Source organism: Chelmon rostratus, chromosome 8 (genome assembly GCF_017976325.1).
Source record: "Chelmon rostratus isolate fCheRos1 chromosome 8, fCheRos1.pri, whole genome shotgun sequence".
In the NCBI taxonomy this organism is placed as follows: Eukaryota; Metazoa; Chordata; class Actinopteri; order Chaetodontiformes; family Chaetodontidae; genus Chelmon; species Chelmon rostratus.
In genome coordinates, this window is record NC_055665.1 from 3,645,795 (window position 1) to 3,673,501 (window position 27,707).

At 42.8% G+C, this 27,707-nt stretch overlaps 1 protein-coding gene across 3 annotated transcripts in view; it reads right to left on the bottom strand.

Annotated features, from left to right (window-relative positions):
• Positions 1 to 9,581: 9,581 nt before the first annotated feature.
• The window catches only part of cspg5a (chondroitin sulfate proteoglycan 5a), a 54,526-nt gene continuing 36,400 nt past the window's right edge, over positions 9,582 to 27,707 (bottom strand). The window contains exons 4-5 of one of the 3 annotated variants that reach the window (XM_041943168.1): positions 20,356 to 20,434; positions 9,582 to 10,574 (exon numbers count right to left, since the gene is read on the bottom strand). In XM_041943168.1, coding sequence (XP_041799102.1) covers positions 10,407 to 10,574; positions 20,356 to 20,434 — 247 coding nt within the window. In that variant the 3' untranslated portion in view covers positions 9,582 to 10,406. Of the gene's footprint in view, positions 10,575 to 20,277; positions 20,435 to 27,707 lie in introns of all 3 variants that reach the window. The other 2 variants (XM_041943167.1, XM_041943169.1) reach the window with 2 other exon arrangements.

Consider the following 27,707-nt stretch of genomic DNA (forward strand, 5'->3'; position numbering starts at 1 on the left):
GAGAGATTGTCAGTAGTTTAACAGTTAGCATCAAAGCTGTTATTCCTTCACGTTCTGTTCATAATTTTAGTTAATTTTAAACAAAACATCTAACATATTGGTCCTTTAAAGCAACATCCTTTCAATGCAACCACCTCTGTCTAAATGTTTGACTGTAATCTTCACCAACCTGGCAATCAGCGACAAATAAGGGTCACGCTAAAAGACGCTCAAGCTCTCAGAAGTAATCAAGGTCGTCAAGTTTTCTGCGACTTTGTCTGTCTGCATGAAAGAACACAATCGTATAGCAGGGATCAATAAAGTGTCACCTGATTAATATTCTACACCCGTATACAGACATTATTTTACACCGCTGAGTCAGACATGAATGAGTTGGCTGTATGAGGATCGGAGTACAGACACTGTGTCATGTGAGCAGAGGAATATAGAACAATCCAATGAGCTGTCATTGACTTGTTTTTGGCAAACTGCCCATTTGTTCTGGTATAATTGTCGGCACAGACACACAAATGTATCAATAAATGCTTGTGTTTGTCCTCTGAGGATCTTATGAGCAGCCTTTGTGGTTACACATTCCTACAGTCCCTGAAGTGTTCGCGAGGGAGGTTCAATACTGTCACAGTTCAGTATAACAGTGTTAGCATCTTAATACTGTTACAAACAAAACAGTGAACGTGAGATCTTCTTAACATACACACATACACATTTTTTAAAGTTTTATATGAATATATATTTTTATTCTTCATGCCTAATATATGTTGTTTTTGATCAGTTTGAAATCATATTGTTGTTAACTTCCTTATCTTATTCTTGTTGCCTGCTCTTTAATTTTTGATTTCTCATGGTTTTACTTTATAGTTCCTACTTTAAAGCCCGGCTTAATGTGGGTGTTTATGTCATTGCGCGATCGTAGACACAGAATATAAAAGTTAAATGAATAAATATTAAATAAGCTTCAAATTTTTAACATGCTATGACCTTTCCCATGAAACCGGCAACACAACAATTGTTGGGTTTTCATCACTAAAAACTCTTTTTTCCTCTCCTGAAGACACCGTGCATATTATCCTTCCCAGCTGCTGACATTTAAGAATTTTTGGGGATGCAGACTTTTTGACAGCTGCCATTGGGCCTCTACAACAGTGCAGTACTGTCCTGGTCCAGCAGAGACACTTTAAACAGCTCTACATTACGCTGCAACTTCCTGTTTCAACCAAACATACAGTATGTCAAACTATGGAAGCAAAACCTGCTGAAATGACCGTGAACTTTAGTTTCCCTGAAAAAGAGCTTCTGGTAAACGGCAACAAAATGCAACAAATACATTCACAGAACAGTTTCCAAGATAAGAGCAAGGACAACACGATATGAGGAACAGTCCATCAGGGGGTGTAGGGGTTCAGAGTCCACGATCTGGACCACTGACGCTCGTTGATCATGGAGGCTGGCAGCGAGTGAGTACTGACGGGGCCACAGACAGAACAAGGGGGAGATGGAGAGTAGGTGTCGTCCTCCCACCGCAGGACTCGGTCCTTGGCTCTGCTGGGGCCATTGACAGTCTTGGAAATGGGCCCGTTGGCGATTTGGGGTTTGGTTTTGGGCACTCTGCAGAGGTAGATGTCGTAGTGGGCAAAAGGACCCTTGGAACCCTTGAACTTAGTCCTCTTGGCGAGGTGGAGCTCCAAGTCGATGGTCACCTTACAATGCAGGAACAGACTGTTATTGATATGCAGAAGCATAGACAGACAGACAGACAGACAGACAGATAGATAACTTTATCAACAGTAAGTCTAAAAAAACATCCCCACCCACACTTTTTGACTGACGGTTGCTAATTTGGAGGATGAGCTGTGAAGAAACTTCATTGCAGCCAAAGATGAAGCTCAGACAAAGACAGTAATACATCACTGACCACCACAACAACAACAGAAGAACGGCACTTTATTTAGTGACACAGCCTCATCGTCATCTTCATCATCAGTCTTCCCTGAAGCGAGCAGCTGGGTCACATCACTCTCTCAGCCCTCTGAAGTCGCTGCTATCAAACTTCCCTCCTGCTGCCAAACCAGTCACTCATTCACACGAAGTGCAGGACGGAGGCAGGCAGGGGGGGGGGGGGGGGGGGGGGGGGGGGGGGGGGGGGGGTGCTGGGGGTTTACTCTGCTTCACACTGGTAATGTATTGCTACATTTCCATCAGAAAGAAGCCAAAGGCTCCTGTTCTGATCAGCAGCATTCCTCAGAGCCTCATTAGTAAACTAGACGGTGCCAGAACGATTCATTTAGTCTTCACCCCCCCGCACTTCTCTCCTCTTCCCCTTTTGGTTTCAATCCCTTCTTTCAGGCGGCTTTGTAAGACACACTTTGTAAGACACACTGTGTGCTTGCATGCGTGCATGCATGCAATTCTAAATTAAGTGCAGTTTCCCCTGTGTGCACACGCATGCGTCACTGTGTGCGTGTTTTGTTGTGTATGTGTGTCTACATGTGCATGCGTGCATGTTTTATGCTAATTTGAGCATTTTCATGTGTCTGTTTCCGCATACATACATGCATGACTTTTTGTGCCTCCATCATGCGCTACTATGTGTGTGCATCTGCCCAGCCAATCACAACAGCCCCTTCAGGATCCTAACACCATCATTCCACCACATCGTCAGCCAATCGCAGGCGTCTGATGACTCCCGAGTCCCAGCAGGTTTGACTTGGAAGAGCAGAGAGAGAGAGAAAGAGAAAGTCTTGACACGCCTTCACCATGTTCTCTGTTACCCAGTTCTTTTCCTGAAGCCCCTTTATACCCTTAATACCATCCACACACATTTCAGCCCCCAGAGAGCTTTTTCTCTGCTTAAAGACCAGCAGTAACACACACTGCTGCATGATTTTGGACAAAATGAAAATAACTCAGTCTATCCACAGTACTGTTTAATATAATTTTGAGGTTTTACTACTTGTTCTCTACTTGACCATTTCCATTTTATGCTACTCTCTACCTCTACTACTACTGCAACTACTACTAAGGGAAATATTGTACTATTTACTACACTACACTTGTCTGCAGTTTATTACATCCAAAACATCATCAACAAAAAAATTAAACTAATGTTACAGGTTTTTTAAAAAAAGTGGTTCCTATGACCCCATCAAGAGATCAAAAGATAAATGTGAGGGGTGATGACACGTTAAATGGGACAGGAAAGAAGGAAGAACATCATATTTCTTGCTGTGAAATACCAGATAGTTTTATCTTTTCTAGTTATTAAGAATAAACAGATAAAACAAACAACTTATAGACATATTTAACGTGACAAAAGGTCACAAGCCAAACAACGCTGGACTGAACGACTCATGGAATAGTTAAATTAGCTCACCAACATTATCATGGTTCTTTCATGTTATCGCATTTATCTAAACCTGCTATATCCAACAGATGCCACAGCATTCCCATTATTTTGGAGTCATGTTTCTGACCCCCTGACAAAAGTCTAATATTCACTCTCCTTTTAGCTCAGTTTTGATGGCTGTGATGAAGCTGGAGTGAAATGACGGGACTACAAACAGTCACATGATCCTTTGTTAATTTGAAAATATTGAATGCAGTAAAATCCAGAATTCACGACTTTGAGAAGTTATATCCTGATCATTGATGGGCGGGCCCCTAAATGAAGTCTTCAGTATTAACATTTAGATTCTTTGCTGATATGAAGACTAGAAACTGAAATCTGACAGGACAGTGCTCTCTCTCTCTCTCTCTCTCTCTCTGTGTGTGTGTGTGTGTGTGTGTGTATGAGGACACATTTCAGACTGAAGACCTGCTAATTGGGGACAAAAACTGAGTCCCCAATTATGAAAAAGCTGATTTCTGTGTCAGTTCTGGTTATGTTATGTTAGGATTAGGCACGCAGTGGTTATGGTTTTGGTAAGTCTCCAGGAAATGATTATAAGTCTATGCAGCGCTCCCCAAAGTGACCAAAGTCAACACATATGTGTGTGTGCTTGTGTGTCTGTGCCCTGAGACTGAAACTGTAAGTGACAGCTGGACAGCTGTGTAGGAGAGGATTAGGGTCGCCTGAGGAGATCGCAGGGTTTAACGTTCAACCTAATGTGGAGTCCAGAGTCATTTTAATGCTCTGATATGCTACAGTTTATTACTAGATGACTGTAAAGCTGCATAAGAGTCACTTAATCTGCCTCGTCCATCCAAATCTCTGTGGGTGTGCGAAGGCAGAGGAACCCGGAGGTCACAGGGTTTGGATCTCGTCCGCTCAGGCTGTAGCATCAGAGCGGGTCTCCATGGCAACGCCGCCCTCTCTGTCTGAAGATGCATGAAAGCAGCCGCCGGCAGCAGATAAGTGAGAGTGAAAAGGGGACAGCGGAGGAGAGGGATGTGGTGGAAGTGTTGGTAAAGGTCACTGGACATGGAGGACACTCACACTCCCTCTGCTGCTGTCACGAATACGGATCAACCAGCTGCAGCTTTACGCCGAGGAGCCAGGTGTTATGATGCTGGCGTCCACGTTGTGCCTTTAAACTCGTCTAAGCTCCCATTATCATCTTTGACGCCGCCGTGAGAGTATTTGGTGCAACATTTTACAGCTCTGACTTTGACCTTGTTTATCTAATTCCTGGAAAGCATTAATCAGCTGATACGACACAACATTTCTGTTCCTGAATTTACAGAACATGCAGGTGTGCTACTAGCAAGCGTCATCTCTACATGAGCTGTTCACTATGTATTTAATTCTATTCTCTAATTAAGTGTTTTCATGAGCTTGCGCAATGACAGAAGGGTTTTTAGATAGTTGGCGTGGAGGAAATGGAGCTTTATCATTCTCCTTTTGCTGGGCCAGACTTTGGTGCGCGGTAGCTTCAGACATTTCTGACTGCAACAACATTTTGTTTGGGATAAACAGAAGGAAAAGGGGGCAGTTCAGCATCAGCGGCGATAAGCATCCTGACTGAACAAAGACCAAACTGGATAAACCTGAAGTGTGAAATAGGATTCTGTCGTTTTAAGATTATCTTCTGAAAGTTCACTTTACACAAACCAAACATCTACAAACAGTAAAATCTCCTCCGTTTCACAAACAGACAAGTCACAAACAGAGTAGCAGTAGTGGAAAGTAACTTACATACTCAAGTACTGTACTTAACGTACTTTAACATTACTTGAATATCTAAATTTTATGCCCTTTTATATTTGTGCTGCAGCACATTTCAGGCGAAAATGTTGTATTTTTAGTTGAAGCTACAAGTTACTTCTTTAATTTAATTTAATTTTAATTTTAATTTTAATCACTTTATTGATCCCAAACTGGGAAATAATTCTTTGCATTTCACCCATCACTGTAAACACACACATGCACATGCAACATGCAGTGAACACACAGGAGCAGTGGGCTGCCGCATCAGGCCCTGGGGAGCATATAGGGGGGTTAAGTGCCTTGCTCAAGGGCACATCAGCCGGCTAATGGAGGGGGAGGGGATACTCCACCACACCCAAATTTCTCTGCCAGTCCGGTGGGGGGAATCGAACCGGCGAAAAAAAATTAAGATTTACAAACAAAAGATATGATCAGTTTTTGAAGTACGATAATATGGTGTAGATTAAACCACACAACAGGATATAAAGTAGTCCAAATGTGCTCCAACATTAAAAGCTGCTTAAAGATATGATATATATATATCATATTATTTATACATACATTTATATATCTATATATCTATATAGATATAGATATAGATAGATATATACACACCTACATATGTGTGTACATATATACATATGTATATATGTATATATATATATATATATATATATACTTCTTCCGACACTACCCAGTAGAGGTATTGTCATTGACTTCTTCTATGGTGAGATAGCTCTGTTAAATAGCTCTGTTAGCCCTGCTTACAGTCCAGCATGAGGCCAGCGTTTGTAAAATGAAAAACCTCTCAGGAGAGTGTTTTTGAAGATTGCTGTTGGGGGTGACAACGAGCTACATGTGGCTGAAGGCAGAAATAGAGAAAAAGTGTGTGCTTTGAAAATCATTTGGCGCAGAACATTAAAGGAAAGAGAGGATGCTGTCCCTCCCACAATGCTTGATTGACAGCTGATCCCTGAAAAGAAGAGACACCACGGCAATAAGCACACAGCATCAAACATGGAGACAAAATAAAATGTAAATATACAAAAAGACAATGATCCATCAGCTACACTCTCTGGTTGATCGTCATGTATTTATGAGAATTTGTTGTGATTTTTGATTGCGTTTCAGTCACTGTAAATTGAAATTTTCTTCTGAACAAGCACATAAAGCTTCACTCTGTCACAGTGTTACTCTCAGGGAGGTGACGGCACCTCCCCCACACTGCCTCACTCCTCACTGTTGATGTAATACACACTTGCTGCCATGGCATCCACTGGTACTTCTGGCTTCGCCCGTTTCAATTCAGAGGACCCTCGTTTATTGTGTGTGTGTGCGTGTGTGTGTGTAGGTGTGTTTGAGCATGTGCAGTCACAGGCGGCAGCATGTGCCAGCTTCTACGAGTGTGTGTGTGTGTGTGTGTGTGTGTGACAGGAATAAAAGAGGCTCATAGTCACAGTTGTTGCTGTATTTGTAGCTCACCTACTGCTGTTTCCTATTCTGGATTAAAACAAGTCTTTTCTTTAACCTTCTGGGGGCTGAAATGCTCTACTACCGCCCCTCTTTATTTATTTGAAGAAAGAGAAGTGCACCCAGACCTTCCCCCATCCTCCACCCATCAGCACCGCTACACCCTGGGAAGGGTCCCCCACAGTAACGCTGTTTAACCCTTCGCTTTCTCAGCGATCCAAAGGAGAAACCCGACAAAGGGCCGGCAGCACGGCGGCCTCATCTGAGACCCTTTCAGGGTGTTTATCACATCATGTGTGTGTTGCTGTTGTGCTTCCATCCTTGTGGGGACCAGCTTGAGTTTAATGCTCTTAGAGTGAGGACATTTCTGAGAGACAGAACACTTTGTTCAGCCCCCTCTTGCACAGAATGTTAAAATGTGACTAACAAATTGACAGCTTTTAAGAAAGACGCTCAAATACTGCATCATTTTACTAGTCAACATTCAGAGACCTGAAAGACTTGGACTTTGAATTGCAATTTGCTTAAGAAGACTTGTGACTTGACTTAGACTTGCCCCTTGGCAGTCGGTTTGAGACTTGAATCACGTGAGACTTAGACTTGTCTCAGATCACCTCAGACTGGACTCAAATGACTTGAGACCTGATTTCAATTTGTCTCAAGTGACTTGCAACGTGTCAAATGGTTTGAAACTTGAATTTAATATGTCTTGAATGACTTGACAGTCAACTTGTAGAACTTGGGACTCATCAGGAATGGCTTGAGACTTCAAGTTGTCTTGAATAACTGCATGTGAAGTTGTTCAGAATGACTTCAGACCTCACTAGAGACGAGACTTGAGTGAAGGCTTGTCTCGAATGACTCGAGAGTTGACTCAGATTTTTCTCATATGACTTAAGAGTCGACTTGACTTGGACTTGCCCTCTGGTTTCGTTTAGGGTACGGTGCTGGCAAATGCATGACGTCAATGGGGGTCCTCACAAGTACAGAAATATGAATGTGTGTGTGTGTGTGTGTGTGTGTGTTGGAGAAAGCTTGCGGCAGTGAGTATGGGAAACTGACAGATGCTTTCTGCATGTATGAATGCAAGTGTGCATGTGTGTTTGTGTGTGTGTGCTCTATTGTGCCAGTTCAGCGTCCTGAATAGAAAAAGGAGTTCTATAGAGCAGAGCTGAAACATGTGTGGGAGGAGTGTGTGTGTGTGTGTGTGTGTGTGTTAGGATGAATATGAGGAGTTCATTTCTATACACCCATTTGTACTCTGTCATTTCATTACAACATTTCTGTCATGGGGCTTCATCAGCCACCAAATTTACAAAATGTTTATAGTGGAAGCACCAGGACTCAGGGCTTTTACTTAAATACCGCTGTAAAGAGTATTAACATTAAAATATACTCTAAGTACCAAAAGTAAATGTACTCAGTATGCAGAACGGCCAATTCCAGAATAATTTATATGAGTGCTTTTGATTTCTATTATAATCATTGATGCATGAATATTTTCATAACTTTAATGCTGCAGCTGGTAAAGTTGAAGCTAATCCTTTGATATTCTGATGGGTAGGTTAATCAATTGTAATACATCATAACTTATTATTTGATTATATTTTGTATCAATCATTTGAACTAGAGCTGTCTGATATGTACAGAGTGCACAGAGCTGTACGCCACTTTACAGGCACACAAATGTGTTTGCACATGTTGGTTTGCTGTTAATTCTGTTTTTCACTGCTCATATGATGTACGTGCATCAATAAGTGTTCTTTATTTGCATGTATGTGTGTGTGTGTGTGTGTCCAGCTGGAAACAGGAAGCGTCTCTGGAGGCAGGAAACATGCAGAAGCAGCAGACTGGTACGTGGAGCCCTGATTTATGTGCTGTGAAGACATTTTCTAACAGGAGACCAGCTGTCGACTCTGGAGACGATGAAACTCACATCATGGACCTTCTGACTTTACACTTCATACCTGGCTCTGGTTGAAACCTCCTGCTTCCTCATGATGCTGGTGAAAAACTTACGTTTCAAGTTATCTATGTATGTGGTGCAATATTTCCATGAGGAATATGCAACATCTTAGCAGAAAATGAAGCAAGATGCACCCTCATCGTGTCAGTTGAAGATGTTTTAGTGATGCATATTCCTCAACAAACATTTAAATTAAATGAGCATAGTTGCTACATGGTAAATTAGCATAAACAGTAAGCCTGGAGTTCTAGGGTCCCAAGGCATGCTGTGGAGTTGGTAATCTACCCTCATAACCCAAAGAGCGAGTAATGACTCTGCTGAGTTCAGTTAAGAGGCAAAAATCTTGATAAAGGATCAACTATCAACCAACTGCAACAAAAGTGTACAAAGTTTTTGCATTTGATGTGATTGGTCAAGTCAGAACAACTCCTTTTTAAAATGTAAATCCATATTCATCATTTTAACCTGAAAAAAAGGTCCAGTTATTTGGTTATTCCACAGCTTTCAACCACATCTCTTGCACTTCATCAGCAGATTGAGGAGACTGCAATGAGGCTGACATGGTTTAGCTGTTGTCGTGTAACCTTAGTTTCATTGTGGTCATGGGATAACTAAACATCTCCATGACAACTGAGCCAACTCCATCCGCGGATGAAGGCTGTGTGATGTGGCCGAAAGCTCTGGAGAAGCCAAACAAGTGGACCTTGTGCTTTTGTCAAGGTCATGAATGAATCATCAAGCTCATATCAAAGTCAATTAAAGTGAGATCTGTAAATGCGTCCAACCCTGTGTGTGTGTGTGTGTGTGTGTGTGTGTGTGTGTGTGTGTGTGTTTGTGTGGAAGCAGGGAAGCACATTCATGACAAGGATCTAAGAAGCTGCATTCAAAGCCATGCAGAGAGTGTTGGAGTTTATGGGGAAGAAGGGGGGAGACGACGCCGAGGAAAACACAGGATCCACCAGAGATCATGTTAAAAAGGTTTATTTCAACAACTGTCTGAATCTTGTTTGTTTATTCTCTGTTCCAAGTCCCAAAAAAGTACAAAAAAAACAAAAAAACAAGTACATCAAAGGATTAGAAATCACATCAATGAAAACCAAGACACATTGTGTTGCTTCTTTTTAAATCAATCCAAGCAATTTTTTTTTTCCAATATTTATACATACTCACTGGATTAGTCAGACAAACATCAAAACCTCTCAGTAGCTTTATCTTAAGTTTTTTTTTTTTTTACAATGACGTTTTACGTACGTTTTAAACTTCTGTATGATTTCTTTCTTTTTACAAAATACACCAATGCAGGCAGGGGAAGGTGTGTGTGTGTGTGTGTGTGTGTGTGTGTGTGTGTGTGTGTGTGTATACATATATCCGTGTTTATGTTTTCATCTTTTCGCTGTGTGTGTGTGTGTGTGTGTGTGTGTGTGTGTGTGCAGGTAAGAGAGATAAGGGAAGTAGAGTGACAGCAACAAGGGGGGCAGGGCTGCGAAACAGGGCGTGAGTGGACGTAAGGGGGGGTTGCAAGGCGGCGGCAGGGTGAGGCTGGGTGGAGGGTTACTCTCAGCTGGGGCAGTGGCGGTGGTGGTGGTGGTGTACGATTTTTGCGGCGGCCCAGGCCGCTCGGTGGCAGTGTTGCCGTGTCTGAGACGGTTGCAGACTGGGTTGGCTGGTACGTTGGCAGGCTGGTTGGTTGGTTGACCGGTTAGGCGCACTCGGCAGCGGACGGACGGGGAGCGGGGAGGGATTTGGGGGCTCCCGTTGCCGGCGCACCTTGTCGTTTTCGGTGTCGTGTGGTCAGGTTGCTGGGTGGTTTTGTTTTTTGTTTTGTTTTCACATCATGTTGTTCTGCAGTGAGTTTACCTCCGAGGAGTTCTCCTCGCCCAGGACCTTGTGGTTCTCGTGTTTGGGGGTCAGAGAGTTGTGGATGTTGAGGGAGTCGTCCTCCTTGGTCGGGGCCTTCACCGGGTCCTCCAGCTTGTTCTGGGAATTAGGATCATCCTATCCAGGGAGGGGTGGAGGTGGAGGGGTGGGGGCAGAACGTACAGTTAGAACCACAACAAGTTTCAAGCTCAGTAGCAACTTTGACCCTGCTATGAAAACTTTACTTTTGAATTCTTTCAAAGCCTTTCTAGCTAATTCTGACCAACCAATCAGAACTGGAGTTCCTCAAAAACTATGTTTAAAACCAGCCCTTTATCCCAAGGAAATATCTCCATAATGGACAATTCTGCAACTGCATCCAATGCTAAAATTTAGGGCCACTTCAGGAAGTAGTCTGTCCCAGATGAGATGAGATTGGAGGTAAGGGTGTGGACTGAGTCTGACTTTCATACAGATGTTCACATCCCATCACAGACCTGCTTTTACCACAATATTCCTCTAACCTTTGCTCAAACTATACCTGAACCATTGTTTACGCTTCTACCGAAGTTGTGCAGATATTTTAGGAAGGAAGATTTTCGAAAAATGTTCCAAAAAATCGTTGTCATTGAACGTAATCCGGTGTCTTGCAGAATCGCCCAACATCGAAGTTCTTGTCTGGGCTGAATGAAATAAAGATGAGCTGCGGCTCAACATGTTTTTGAAGAATCCCAGAGTTTTGGATTTTTCATGCACGCCATCAGATTTTCATGCTTTAAAGAACCACACCAGTGTGTTTCAGCTCCTGAACTACAAACCTTCACATTTTGTCCGACCTTTTCTGATTGCTTGCTTTACAGTTTTAGATATTTTGGATCTATGACTTCTATTGTTCCATTTAGCCATTGATTTCCATTCATTTCTGAACAGTGTGAAAATCAGCAGGCAGGCTCTTGAAACTTTGACTTGCGTAATCCATCACAGCAAAGATAAAAGCCTTTTTTTTTGTAGAAGACGTGTTGACAGGTCACACTGAGAAAAGCACAGGTCTTGCTAAAAAATTGAATAATGTCTGAATTCCATTTAGCTGCTTCAGCCTCAGGGTCCTGGTTTTGTTCATGCTGGCTCATGCTGTCATGGCTTACGGGGACACTTGAATAGAACAGAGACATTGTTAATCATATTAGCGACGCCTGTTTCTTTGTTTTTCACTATGACAAGTCAAAATATCTGCTGTGGAAAAAAAAATACAGTATATTGTAGAACTTCTACATACTGCACACAGCTTTATAATAATGTCGCAAAAATGTATGCAGACTTTGCGGTGATGGAACAAATAGATCTTCAAATTGCACAGAAATGAATGGAAACCAACGGATCCCTGACATACATTCAAGTTCCTAAAACACAGCAGCATTGTTTGGTGATAAATATAGATTTGTAGTAAAAGGGCTACGACCTGTATAAAGAAGCACTGGTATGATACTTTAGAGGCTGCAAGAATGCAGCAAAATACCATAAAATATTCAGCAAAATCAAATTGCAGCTATTGTTTTGTTACTTCGAGCAAAAACAGCTTCAGTAGCAGCCATTTCAGTGGTTTAATGGCTCCACTGTTTGATAATCATCATGCTCGGATGGCATGTTGTGTTTGGTTCAGGAGACAGTGAGGTGAGATGCATGAGCGACACCATCAACACCCCCAACCCCCCTTTCAGGCAACACAGGAAGCACATGCACATCCACATGCAAGACCCTAACAGTATGCCCCCATGTTCAGTAATGATCGCTCATGCACAACGCCTCATCTCCTCCTGCTTCACCTCCTCCTTCCACTCGCTGGCCCAAAACAAAAAGACAAATAAACCCTCCACCCCGGCCTTTTATCTGTGGGTACCACCGTCATACATGCCCAAGCAGTCGCTGGGGGGAAAAAACAACAACGTGTTTTAAAAAGGCTTCAATTCATCTGAATTTAATTAAGGTCAGAGGGAACAAATTGATTGCGGAGTCCATTTTAGCTCTGTTTTTCCAGCCTCTTATCCCCATTAATATTGCATGGCATCATCGACCCTGCTGCGCCCAGGCATCCTGGGGCGTCCGTCTGCGCCTCCTCGCCACACACACACACACACACAGGCGCATACACACCCTTGCAGACAAACACACGAGGTAGACACATTCATTCACACACACATCAAATTCCAGACCCTGAGGCCTGTGCCATTTATAAACACATCCTAAGTGAATGTTTGCATTTGAATTCAATGGCACTTTTAGAAAGGAAGAGCAGTGAGAGCATTTACCCGCTGGCTGTTGGCCTAGATAGTAACTTCAGGCAGGACGTGTGGATACGTCACTTCCATGGTTACGGGATAGGGGCCCTCTGTCCTCCCGTCAGCGTGAAACTGGAAAATGTTTTTGTTTGTTGGATTTCATCGTTGTGCATGGGTGGAGGAGGGGGGCGGGCGGTGGGTGGGAGGCACAGAGTCACGAGGACTTTAGAGTGGGTGTCATTTTGGGGGGAGTGGGAACAGAGATAAACAGGGTTCTGATGATGATGATGATGGAGGCACATGGACAGTCGCTAATGTCCTTTTGTGTTTTAGTGGGCTGGTGAGGGTGGATTTTAGGTTTGCTTACAGGTGCTACATGAGCTAGTTCAGAGACACAGCAGAAGATTCTGCAAAAACCCTTTAAAAACATATTAATCTTCTTAAAATCTCAGTATGTAGATGTTTAAAATGTGCATCTTTGAGGTCACACATTTTTGTATGTAAAAAAAATGAAATAACCGTATTGAAATTATCTTTTTTGTTGTTTTTATTAGCCACATTAGCAGTGCAGCTTTAGGGACAGTCCACCACACTTTTCACTGGACTTTTCATCTTGCGCCACCATCAGGTGAAAATTCAGATTTATCTAATATTTTGGTTTATGAATAAATATCTGTAAACTAAGGGCATTCCCAACAATTAGCCGTACTTTGTCTTTAAAGCTAATCAGTATCAGTTAATTTGCAAGCATGCTAATGTTTGAATGCATGCTAATGAATGCATGCAATTAGCCTCACAGCTGCATGAGCATGCTGTGGACTCTAATGCCTAGCCCACATGTACACAGATTGCTGTAAAAACTTTTTCTGTACATTTTGGCCGTTCGTCCACACTCAAATTCATTTTTAGCTCGTGGAAAATGGAGCTTTTGGAAAACTCTTTCCAAGGTGAAGATAGTTAGAAACCCTGTTTGCAGTGTTGACAGGGAAACAGAGCTTTCGACTTGTACAGCTGTTATCTCCTCTGTCGTTATTGGGTCATGCCTTCGCCTCATTGCAGGTAGCCTGCTGTTAATATCTTATTTCAGGCTTTTGATTGGCCAGCAGGCATTTGTCTTGTTAAACTACTATTTAAAGAAATATAGAAATGTGCAAATCTTGCAGAGGGACTTCAAGTTGAGTAGAAAAGAAATATTTATTGGATGAAAACAAACTTCTTAGTCTGGAGCAATGGGATTATGGGAAGTGTGAATCCATTTGACGATACTACGTGTATATGTTGCTAAGCTTATCATTTGTCTGTGGCAGGTGTTCTGAGAGCTTGTGTTTGTGTCTGGATCAGTGTTTTTATTCAGTTATTTCCCTGCAGCTGATTAGATGTGTTTTGAATTTACACTGTTTGAGAGTCAGTACACCTGCGTGTTTGTTAGCTTTTGGAATTTTTTATGCTCGGGTGCATAAATCTCGGATTAAAATATTTGTGTTTGTGTGTGTGTGTGTGTGTTACCCTGCCTGTACTTGTTTGTGATGTTTGTTTACTGACTGGCTCTTTTCTCTCAGTACATATTTGTGTTTGTATTCAGGAGTGTGTTTGTGTCCAGTTCCTGTGCATGTCTGCGTTTGTGTGCAGACAAATAAAAGGACTATAAGAAGGACTGGTCAAACCTTCATTTTTAAATGGACTCATGAAAATGTGTGACTGGCGCAGCCTCTTGACTTGAAGTGAGAGTAGAGTAGATGCAGTTTATACAGGGACGTTATGAATCACTCCATCAATAACAACTGGACGTGACATTTTTAAATAAGAGCTGAGTGTACATAAAATGAGTTCTGTCACTGACATGATGCAAAGTCTGGGTCTCGTTTGTCTTAAAAGTTTAACATTCATCTCACATCTCAAGATAAACTTTGCAGTTTCTCCTTTGAAAACTCTGCAACTTGAAGGCTGACAAAGAAAGTGACATCCTTTAAATTGCTTGGAAAGTCTGCAGCAATAGCCACAGTGCTGCTCATGCTAACAGCCAAAAGTCCAAAGAGAAATATGTCATAGCACCGCTCATGCTGTGTGACTGACAGCTGATTTCCTGTGAGTGCTGTGCAGGAAAAGCACATCAACAGGAAACAAATGTGGAGAAAACATACAACTTTCAAAAAAAATATTCTTCAGATCATCTCATTAATGATGGGATTAATAAGAAACCACAGAATCTGGTCGCTCCAAATGGTCCCGGTATTTTCTGATTTAACTGCATAAACGATTATATGAATGTGTTCAAAATAAAGATGCAGTTTACTAATTTTTAAATGCACTATATCACTGCCCGTCTGCAGGTTTTAGACTTTAGGGTCAGTTCAGCTTTGATGAGAGCTGATTCATTCGATGAAAATGAAATTGTCTTAGAAATAGCGACCAGCTCTGCGCAGTCAATTCTTTCTCTGTGTTGGATTTGTTTAGTATTGACAGACAAAAAAACCCAATTCCATTCACCGTTTGCAGCAGAGGAAACCGTGTGCTGAACTACTGTGGAGGGAAGATTGAGGACGAGAGAGTTCAATTTGCTACAGTGAATGAAGCCCAAAGACTTCTATTACTGCAGGGAAACATAAGTGCTTTTGTGTTATTGTGTAGAAAAGACTAGTGTGTGTGTGTGTGTGTGTGTGTGTGTGTGCGTTGGCTGTATGCAAAATGTCTGTGTGCATGTGTTTTGTTTTTTGTCTTTTTCTTTGTTTGTGTGTCGTTCTGATTCTCTGTAAATTTAATGTTCTCTCCACCAACTGCACGTATAGGTTGTCTGTGCAAGAAGCTTTTGTGACCCACATTTATGTTTTTTGTTAGGCGGTGACGTCTGGTAGCTGTAGTAATTATGACGGGAGCAAAGGAGGAAGTCAGGTGACGTAGTATCAGATCCACGTGGATGAGGTGGGTGGATGGATGGGTCAAACAAACACAGGACTTTCACCCAGTAGACTGCTGTTAATGTCCCATGTGAAACCAAAACTCACCAAAACTTACGTCACATACTTAACTGACGTCAATTATGTGACGTAAGTTAGCTTACGTACGTAACTGAAGTATTGTTTTTAACCCCAAACCATGATCTTTTTGTAACATAACCAAGTAGTTTTGGTACCTAAACCTAAAATAGCTGTGTCCGTTTCGCAATGCTAAATAGTACTTTACTGGATGTAACTCCAGTTCTCTGAGTATGCACACGCTGGTGCTCTTCAACGATCATATACGTTGTCATTGGCAGACGAGCCATTCTGTCGTTTCAGTATGAGGACATGTTGGCTGCTGGGGTTTTCTTGTTTCAGTCATTAACTCAGCGTGTGTGTGTGTGTGTGTGTGTGTGTGTGTGTGTGTGTGTGTGTGTAGGTAAGGTGTGCATCATCAGTCTCAACATGTGACAAGGTCCTCACAAGGTCAACAGCTTCCTGCCGCAGGACCGATGCAGTTTTTATGTATGTTTACGACTGGGTTTGGATTTTACCTTCCTGGCTCTTCAAGGGACAGTTTCATGATCTTATAAAACAGCAGAAAACAACTGCGCTGCAAACACTAATCAATACCAGGACCTGTGAGCAGACTTTTATGGTTCCCCTTTAAGACGGACTTTAAAGAATGTGAAGCAATCCTTTAATGTGATGTAAACAAGATGTGGTGCTCTGTATCCTTAACTGAAGCTCATAATTTACTCTTTTTGTATATATTTACTAAATATCTGCTAAAACGTGTTGGTAAACCTGATTTAACATGTCTATTAAAGTAATGAGTTGCGTTCTAATTGTGACATCATGTGTATGGATCTGTCTCTTGCCATGACTTTATGATATTCATTTTTTTGTCTTTATTTATTTGGTGACGGGGGTAAGACTCGGTCCACTGAGAGCTGAGAAAGGGTGATTGACAGGGCCACAGTAACAATGAGAGAGCTGTTTGGGAAGGTGAGAGAGGGGGGCGGGACTATCTGACATTTGGGATTTGGTCTTACCTCACAGTCGGACTCCTCTTTGGTCTTACACTCCCAGGTGTATCTGCTCATGGTTTTCTGAGGGGAGGGGGATGGGGCAAAGGGTTATACTCCTCAAAACCATACAAGGCATCCTCAGAGAAAGACAGGTAGAGACGGACAGAGAAAGCGGGAGGATGAGGAGAGGCTGATCGAAGAGGACAGAAAGAGAGAAGGTGAGTGGGAGATCAGAGACGATAAAGAGAGATTAAGTAGCGAGAAAGATGGGGAGAGAAAGAGGAGGCAGACAGGAGGAGATAGAATCAGACAGATAAAACAGACAGAGAGAGACTGAGCGTTGGAGACAGAGACCAATAGTAGGAGGAACTAGACTTCCTTTCAGACGACAGCTGATATTCCCAGCTGGCTACAGCATCTCTGAGGTAGAAACCGACTGTTCGAACACAGACTCTGCTGATGTCTGGCCATTGTTCTGTGTTACCACAGCAAACGCTCGTTTGGATATTTCTGGTGAGTTCTCCACCACTGAGAGATTGGGATATTAGTTTGGAAGGGAACTGAGGTTGTCGCTTTATTGGTGGGTGTATTTTGGGGAGAATTGGTGAGTTGGCATGTTTTTTGTTTGGGGGAAGCCTACTGTATATGTCTAAGTGAGTTTTATATGAGGCTGGAACACGTGTTAGAAAACAAACCTGGGCTGAATAGTATTTGGAGATCTGTTCTGTTTGTTTCAGGCTAAATGGATGAACAGGAGGTCAGAGTGCGACACATCTGGACCACGCAGATATGCCAAGAAAGGCTGTCAATTTATCACAAGGGTTGGGGTTCAAGACCGTTGTATTGAACATGAATTTAGAATCCAATCTGCTGAGTAAATCCTTTCAAATCCAAAATCTATCTGGGTTTAGCTTTCAACATGTGTACATAACTAAAGTTAGAAATAACTAGAACTGAAAGATTCAGTTGTTTTTTAACAAACTTTTGCTGGCTTAGAAGGCAGAAACACCTCATTTTGATAACCTAACTTTTACACACTACTTTTCACAGGTTTCTTGCTCCAGATGTCCAGATTCAGCTCTATACGGATTGAAATATTTGATCCAAAACAGAACTGTGACTCGAAACCCAACTGTATTTTTATTTAAAGGTACCCTGTGCAGTTTTTGTGTATCCTTGATATAACACAAACACGCCGAGTACATTTCCTTCTTCATAAAGCATTTGCAAAGCAGATTCAATTAAGATTTTTAAAAATGTGCATTGCTTACATCTATGTTTGCTAGCTTGCAGCTAGCTTGTCTTCTTCCCTGCCCTTCTGGCACATTGCTCCATTTCTGCCACATTACTGCCACCAACTGTCAATCAGTGGAACAGCATGAAACTGAAAGCAGAACGCTCATCCTTTGAGTCTGATGCAAGCAAAACTCATCATAACTCTGCCCCATAGCAGTAGTAGTGGTCAAAAGCTTCACAGGGTACCTTTAAGTGTGCTAAAACAAACCAGCTAAAGCATTTACAAATACTATTCAATCCAGTGGATGAGAGGGGGTTTTGGGGTCTGTGATAGGTGGTGTGTGATAGGTGGAGTTAGGAATGCGACATTTTAGAGATGTTATTCGGAGGTGATGATGGATATTCTTTATTATTCTGTTTGGATTTCTTGTCGGTCAGGGCAGTGGAAATGGTTTTTGGTTGTGGTTAAAACGAGACACTTGTTTCTAAAGGAATGAGATTTCTAAAACTTGAGCTAGCATGAAATAAATGAGAGTTACATAGAAACAACTAGCTGCTGTAGCTTTACAACAGAACTACTGATGGAGTTGTTAGAGGGTGGTACCACATCCTAGAAACAAAAACAAGTCAGAACAAAATAAACTCTACATTCGTTGTAGCACTAGAACTACCCATGCTGCTACAACGATAGCATTGCCGCGACTAGCTACCCATGCTTCAGCTAATGAGGCACCTGTCGGCTCTCTGCTGCCACCCGCAGGCAGCCGCGAGCCGTTGCATCTCAGATGTTTATCCTGACAACCCCAGCCACTTCTCCCGAATGGCCCACACCTTTAGCTTACCTGTTTGAGGCATCAATCCTTCCCCTACCTCCCGCCAGAAAACCACAATAAACCATCATAACAGTCCCTCCCACAGCCCCCACCCATGTTCAGGATAAACAAGTAAAGCAGACATTATGTTATAGGTTTGAAAACAGATAGCAAAGCAGAGCCGCAGTGGCTGACATGGCCACCGGGTGGCGCATGTTAGCGACAGAGCAGGAATGCCATGACATATCGATGCAAGAGGTGATCAAAGAGAGAGCAGGTTTGAAAGAGATGGGGTGGGCAGGGGTCGCAGCAAAGGATTGTGGGAGTTTTCTTTTAAAGTCACGGTGGTGTGCTAGCTGCACAGCGAGGACAGTCCATGGCTTCAGGGGGAATTTCACCTCCAGCCTTTGCCGTGTTAGTGTCCTGATTCAAACACTGAGCTGGTTTATGCTGCATCTTCTCTTTGCCAGCAATTAATCAAGCGTTTCCTGAACACTGTTCAGCCAAAATGAACTAGCAGGGTGTGTGTGATAGCCCTAAAATAACTAGTTATGGCATTCACATACTTTTTATCATCTCTTGTGTGTGTGTGTGTTGCCGTCACCTTTATAATAGGATCAATAAACAATAAACCCCGGGGAACTAAATCAATAAACAGGATGAAACTATGAGACCTGACAGCCACCGTGTTGCCATGGTAACATGCTGCAGGGGCTCAGCTGCTATTGCATACTTGTTGCTTTGAGTTCTTACAGTTCATACTTACCCTCCTGCTTTTTGTCAGGCTGAGTGCGAAAAAGGTTGAGTGATTTTTCTTTGTCTTCTTTTTATCCCTGATTTTCCCACAGGTAGATACACCTGTGCTCTTTTCCATTTAAAAGCAGCAGGTTCTAACCTGAGTGCTTTTTTTGTGCCATTTCACACTCGTTCATGTGCACATTCAGCTCTTTGTGTGTGTATGAACGGTATGTGCGCACGTCTGGTGTCAAGGTTTGAACCTGACGGATCAGACCAACCTGTCAGGTATTCGTATAAAACATTTCTGCTGACTACCTGCAGGTGTATTCTGTATAACTCCATGTGATTCAGCCAAGAGATTCATTGATATTGAAAATAATGGTTAATAATAACTCAAATAAGCGTCAAGAGTTTGAAAGGCCTGAAGGAAATGAATGGAAACCAATGACTACCTAGACACGCACACACCTACATATATATTCTTTATGCTATTAATAACCTTATTTACCTTCTTCCACTGTATAAGGTTTAATCTACTGTATGTCTAGAATATGAATACTTTCTATGTAAATCCTGTACTTTTCTTTCTCATCCCCTTGCATTCGTATTTCCCTCGCCACATGAGAAAACTCCCGCCATCCTTCCCCGCACTTCTACCCCGACCATCTCCCTCCTTAGTGTTGCACACCTCGGAGAATACTCATGCCCATGCATTAGGGGGAAGGCGAGGGCGGGGTCTGGGGGCCCGGGCAGGGTTTGCAGGGGAGATGCAGAAAAAGGGGTGAGAGAGAGAGAGGCGAGAACCACGTTACCTGACAGATAATGTTATCATAGTAAGCCAATGCACGGGCATGAGGGACGTTAGGAGGGGTGTCGCACAGTTTCCTTACATTTGGGTGGGAGCCCTCAGCGATGGTGGACAGCGAGAAATTATCATTGTGCTGCTCCGATGTAGGCCGGTACTTACTGCTGGGTGTCGGAAGATGGAGGGGGGTGAGAGGGAGGAGTGGAGGGGAGGATGTGGAGTGGAAGATGAGCGAAAGGTGGAGGAAAACAAATATGGTGTGAGAGGAAAGGAAAGAAAAGGTGGAGACATTAAGCAGAAGGAGGTTTGGAAATTTAGATAAAAGGAAGTAGGTGAGAGATGAAAATGTAAAGTAAGAAAGGACGACAAAAGGGGGAGAGGAAGTAAAAAGGGGGATTTGGGGGTTTGGATAATGAAAAAGAGGTTTGGAAAGATAAGAGGCAGTTTGGGGATCAGAAAAGAGTCCAGGAGGAGGAAAAGGAAGAAGGAGGAGGCGAGGAAGAGGAGATGGAGGTGCAGACAACCATCCACAAGGTGAGAGAAGGAGAAAAGACATTTGAGCAAATCCAGAGGAGAGAAATGAAGAGACGGAAAAAAGAGGAATGGAGAGGCGGTGAAAGAACAAAGGAATGGAACAAAAGGGGTAAGAAAAAGGACAAATTTAGGAGAGAGATTACATTTTTTAAGAGAAGACAGACAGAAGGGATTGTCAGAGGAGAAAAGGAGGGGGGAGAAAAAAGCAAGAAAGCAGCATTAGTTAGACAGCAGGTTTACGTCTTCTGTTTGTCAACCGGCAAACAGAAAAAAACACACACACAAACATTTGATCTGTGATGCAACAAACTGAGAACGAAGTGAAATCAGATCTGGGAAACCTGCTGAACTTTCACTCACATTCGACCCACTAACAGAAAGAAAGCAGCAGAGACGACATCAGAATGGTTAGAGTTTCTCTTTATGTTCATTATCGATTGTTCGCCTTCAAACTGCTGCGACAGTAAACCCTGTAACACTGCATGAACCTGCTGAGTTGATTCAGAAAGCATTTGACAGCATTTGTTTTATTCTTCTACCTACCTGCCGGGGGGCTGCAGGCGGAAAACAGCAATTTGCTAAAACCTGGTGCATGACACCCCTCCTTGTTTTATATCAGGTTAATGATTTTTGTGCAATGTTCTTGTTAAAACAAAGATACAGAAAACACTGACAGAGCCAAATCCCCTGTTTTTCAAAGACCACCGATGGCTTCCACTGCACAAAAAGTGTAGTGTGCAACGATAATTTCCTCCAAACTCTTCCCGTCAGCATTTTCAGTTCGGACTGAGAGCTGAGGCTCAGAACGCTCAGGTAGCATTAAAATGCAAAAAGCTAACGCAAAGTAAGAATTCAGCTTAAACTTCTGTTTTTGTAGCGCACACCTTCCCTTGTTTTTAACTCACTTAATATGAGCTTCCTGTAAGTGATGCACTGCTGTGCATGCTTCAACATTAACTGTCCTGTTTGTCACATGCTCTGTTTTAACCCCTTAACGCTGATTGTCGCGAATTCGCATCATACCGCTTTCATTGCAGCCGAATCGCGCATGCATTCCTCTAATGCCGGTTTGTGCATGTTCAGCACACACCTAGGAACCTTTTGCAAGCACTGGTTTCTTGTCGGACCGGTCAAAGTGAAAACTACGTCCCAATGTAATGGTTGTGAGCCAATTTTGTGGCTTTTATGATGCACATTTATGAATTTTGAAAAAAAAAAAGTATTTATATTGCATTTAAGCATTAACGCCTGTTGTTGCCAATTTCCATCAAACCTAAATTTATATCTATTGTGAAAAATTAACAAACTCCTCTTAATTTAGGATCAATTTGAAAGCAAAAACACAAAGAATTATTTTTTTAATTTAATTCTAAATAAATTCAGGCGTCAAGGGGTTAATCACCACATGCCAAGGAACAGACGTACAACGCAGATAAGCTCTTTTTTTTTCAAATTAGCTTTATGATAACTGGAATTCAACAATCAAATCGCAAATCTATCTATTTAATGTGAAATCAAAGCATTCTAATCAGATTCTTCCACCAGGATACGCTGTGTTGATGCATCCTGAATGACACAACGTGCATGCAAACTCCACTCCTGCAAAGGTTTACTGAATAGTATCACAAAATGATCAGAAAGAAATGTTGTAGTACTAATACTGCAAACTGTTTAACCTTCAGGTTTTACACCGAGAAGAAGCATCTTTTTATAACCATCCAGCACTGAGGACACGGCTGATTTCTGTAATTCACCGTCGGCTCTGATCAGCTGGACAGACTCGTGAAAACCTGGTGTGCCGCTTTAAAACAGATGCAGATCAGCACAGACTTTCTTTTAATCTCGTCAGAGAAGCAGGAAACTTCTGGAGTTCCCTCTCGACTGTGTCACACTGAACTCTTTGAATTCGGTCTTTCCTCTTCATCTTCGTCTCAGACATTTCAAAAGGGAGGAGATGTTTGTCTCGGGGACCGGGCGAGACGCTAACTTTGAGACGAGTTCCACAGATTTGTCTCCTCTCTCTCACTCCCAGATCCTCCCTCTTGTATACGACACAGTTGTGATTTGGCTCGCACTCCATATAAACCTTTATATATTTTAAGACACCAAAAGCATCAGCCGCCCTCAAGTGTGTCGCTGTGCTCCTCCATCTCGTCCCTTCACTCCCCCGCCGTATCTATAGTTAAAGAGGCTGTGATCTACTTCCTGCGCCATGTCTCTGATCCTCATGCGAGCTTCCACATTCATGTTTCATGAACACTGTGACGGGACAATAAAAGATGACAGAGAGGCAGACGGAGAAATCTGTTCTCCCATCGTCACTTCTCAAACTTTGGACCTCTCACTCTGCTGTCTTTCTGGGGACACAAAATACCAGCAGCCAAGAAATAGCCCCCGCACATAACCTCTGTATTTGAATTTAATCTAAAGTATTAATTAGCATGTCTGCTGTCAAACTGTTGTCTGTGTTTTGGAGACTGATAAACCTTCAAACTCATTATTCTCTTACTCCCACTGGACTGAATCGTGTTTGACTGTCTCACCGCCCCCCCACAAAGAGGTCCCCTGTGTTTTTTTTTAAAAACAGGGCTGTTTTTAGTCGGAGGCTCGTGCATGTTTGCTCACTTCCACAATGACAGAGACTTATAAAACAGAAGCACACGGCCCATTTCTTTAGTTTTTTTGGCATCTGACCCCAGATGCCAAATACTTTACTGAGCCATTACTGAACTAGGCTGTCGTTCCAGCGAGTTGTAGAGTGATGAAGTCCGCAGAGGGAGGTCAGGGTGGTTTGATGGAACAACAGACCGCTGCAGTTCGTTTCCAAACAACAGTCAGTGTTGGTTTCTTTTAGCGATGACCACGATTGGTGCCTAACCTTAAAGGTACTATGCAGGAATTGTCATTACTGTTTGGTGCTGTGTATCCGCCATTTTCGTAGCTTCCTCTCAGATGCATTCTGCTTATGGTCTGGCACCTGGTTGCTAGCTGTTTTTCTAAAGACCTAACCTCACCTGCTTGCTGTTATTGCCCAAAAATTGATGCCCAGGACCCACCCAACCACAGCAAAGTAAGGAAAATGAGGGCAAAGTCTCTGCATACACCTCTAGGAGTCTACACATCGTTTATCTGACAAATCCTGCGTATTATACCTTTAAGCATGTGGTTATTGTTGTAACCATGACGCCGAAGGTGCCCTGTCTTAATGTAGTAGTCACTTTAACTCAAACGATGACATATTTTATCCTAAACCATGATGAAGATGTCGTCCTGTCAACAGGGGCGTCAGATCCTGGAGGCCATGAACAAACCACAGTCTTATTGTTTCATTTGGAGGACTTAAACTGCACAAGTGCCTACAGAAGAATATCTGGTTGGTATTGCTTTAACAGATGAATGACAGATTCAGAGGCGGGTCTAGAACGAGGATGCTCTTCATCCATCTCCTCTTCATCACTCTCCATCTTTGACCAGGATGTTGGGTCTGATCTCGACTGCGGCAGAGAAACACTGCGACTGCAATTACCCACAGCAGATGGGGGAGTGTGGGAGTCTCATGTATTCATGAGCCTTGTCAGCAGTGCAAACACACACACACACACACACACACACACACACACGCACACTCGTCTGAATGTGTCACACTGAGCTTTTTTCTCTGTAAACGCCCTCTCTTGTTCCTTTTTCCCCCTCTTTCTCTTTCACTTTCTCTTTCCTTCCCTCCTCTCCTGCAACAGTTCCTCCTTTACTCCCCCTCCTCCCCCGTTTTACCCTGCCCTCCTTTTTACTCCTCTCATCTGTCACCCTCCTCCTCCTCCTCCTCTTCGATTTCTTTTAGCCGACCACTTGATGAGGCTGTGTTGTCTCTTTCATGCTGAACCCTGCTGCTGCACACACACACGCCCACACCCCTCAGGTCGCACAGCTGTATGTAGGTCAACCCCACCCCCCCCCCCCCGTCCCCCCCTCCCCCCTCCTGTTCAGACTGCCCTACTTTCAGCTGGATCCAGAGAACCAATGACATCACCCTTTTCTCCTTTTTTTTTTTTTTTTTTACATTTCTGCTAGCTAGCATTAAGGCTGCCACTGACTGCACCACTTTTCCTCTCACCATCATCTTCATCATCTATAATCTCCTCCACCATGACTAGCATGATAACCTTCGCCGTCAGCGGGCTAAAAATAGTCCCATGTAGCGTGGGATCTGGTGTTGAGGATTTGGTCCTTCGCTTCACATTTGCATCCGCGGCGCTCGATCGCCGGGCTGTTGCTCATCCACGACGGCTCTGTTGCTAGGGAGATAGCTGCTAAAACACCGGCACTGGCGAAGCAATGCCGAACCACCTACCCCCCCACCCCCCACCCCCAACTCCTTTTTATATTCAATCCAGTCCTTCAATCTGTCTGTCACTCTCCTTCACTTTATATTCAGGCCTCTCCCTCTCATGCTCTTGTTCTCGCCACAGATTTCACACAAAATTGGGTTTTTTCAGGGTTCTTCGACGCTCAATCTGATATTATTAGAATATTTATCATAAACATGACTGTCAATTAACTGTTTTTGCAGATCATCATGCAATGCCTGCTGTAATACCCAGTGATGAATAGTTCTAGACTATTTTTTCTATTAAAAATTACTTCATCTATCATAAGGAAACGCAAGAACAAACATCTAGACAGACATGGTAATGAATTTCATGTTCCCATGTCTACATTTACACTATGAAATATCTCCATCTTAAAGTCATTTATGTCTATTTTTGAGTCTTAAAAGTCGTATTAATTCAAGTAAAAAGAATTTGCTCACACTGGCTCTCATTTCCTGAAAAATTCTTGAAATGAGTTCATTTCCATCAAAAACATATTGAAACAATAAAAAAGGCAGCAAATGTGTGCTCCAACTGGGCGCTCCACCTCAAAAAGCACAAATCAGTTAAAAAATAGGAAAAAGTGGCACAGAGCAATCGAAGCATATGCTTAAGGATCCCCATTAGAAGCACATGGGTGTGTGTGTGTGTGTATCTGTGGCCAGAACGTGTCAGCAGTAATATTCAAAGAAAATGTGAAGCTCTGCAGGCACTGATGATGGTTTTTCAACATACTGAAACAGGCTTCCTGTAAGTTTGTTCTGACTTTCATGGCTCAAATATGTTGTTTGGCAGAGCAGTTGTGTACACTCAGGGGTACCTAATAAAGTGGCCACTAAGTGTGTGTTTCGTGCAGTATTATCAGCTTCAACATGGTGTTCTTGTGAGGATGAGGAGCTGGATGTCCTCTTTTCTCTGCCTCCCTCTGGTGAACAGCAGTTCAGCAGTTCGCACACAGCCAGCGGAGCTCGGTCCTTGCAGAACCCGTTTTCCCGTCCGCCAGCGTCTCCTCCCGCTGCCTCTTCGTCTGTTCTGTCATCTGGTTTTCTGCCGGCTGCTCACCATCAGCTCTCCACCCTCCCTCTCTCCCTCCTTCCTCCTGCATTCCTCCATTGTCTTCCTCACTTGTTCGATTTAAACCACTTCCTATTCTCTCGCCCACCCCCCCCCACCAGACTGTCCTCGTCTCTTTTTCTTTGTCGCCCATCCCCCCATCCCCCCATCCCCATCCTCCTCTGTCTCACACACCCTCCTCATCCTCCTCTTCCTCTCCTTCCCCAGTCTCCTCCGCCTCTATCTGTTCGTGTCACCTTCATATCCTCCTGCTGCCACCAACTCAAATCGCTGCGTCACCTTTACGACCTTGTGACTCTGGTTCTTGTGTTCAATGTACAAATTAGGTTAATACTCGTCAGACGAACTTCACTAATCAGAAGGAAGACAGGTCGCTGCAGCAACAGTGATCGTCTGTGCAGATCAGTGAAAAATGAGAACGAGAAATAAGGATAAAACACGGAGCAAAATCTAATTCAAAGGCTTTTTTATCCTTTTTTATTCATGTGAGGGCAATAAAACTGGTTTCTCAGCGACTGTGTTTGTGTAGCTGTTGAAAAGCTGGAAAGCAACAGGCTCAATTCCTGTCACACGTCCTCAGCGAGGCTCTAAACCTCTGCTGCCTGACTCATCCTCGTTTTGAGCCATTCTTTCCTGAAAATGTAACCGTGACGAGAAGTTATTGTTATGAAAAACAATTCCTGTGTTCCGGGCACAAAAGCCGCCGCAACCTCGTCTTTCTCTGCTCCTGTAAAGGACACGAGCCGCCGTCTGCTCCGCCTGCCTTTCTTCTTTTATGTTTAAATCGCGAAAGAGCGACTCCGCTGTCAGCTCCTGACATTTACCAAAAAAAAAGTATTCCAGCTTCTTCCTGTCGCAGACGTCCGCCCTGTCATCGATTCATCCTTCAGCCTCATCTTCACTCGTCTGAACACGTGTTAAATGTTGAGATAAGATTCAATCATAAGTTCATTTTCAAGAAAGAATACAACTGCTTTCTCAGCCTAAAGTAATCTATTACAATCCAAACTGAGATGCTGTAGGTAAACCAGGGGGTCGGGACCCCCGAGAGGTCTCAGGATAGATCTGAAAAGGTCAGAAACAAAAATGTATTTCTGCAATAAAATTAGTTGGTTTGATTTTTTCTGACTCGTCTCTAAATTTGTCTTTTAGTTTTTAAATACTGGAGTTTTTTCCCCTCTTCAGATCTTTAAACATCCATTAAATGAAACAATGTGACAGTAAGTAAGGTAATAAGATCTTGCAGAAACAGTGCTTTAAATGTCATTGGGTTCAATTCACCAAAATTTTAATGGGCGAAACTGGGAAAAAAAAAATCTTCTGGTGAATCTTTAATTAACAAAATACTCTTATTATCTTCTGTTGACTTCAGGCTTTTTGGAATTCAAACATTTATTGCTGTTTTTGGATCTGATTTACACAAACATGTGCCACATGTTTACTCTGTTCATACTAATAATAA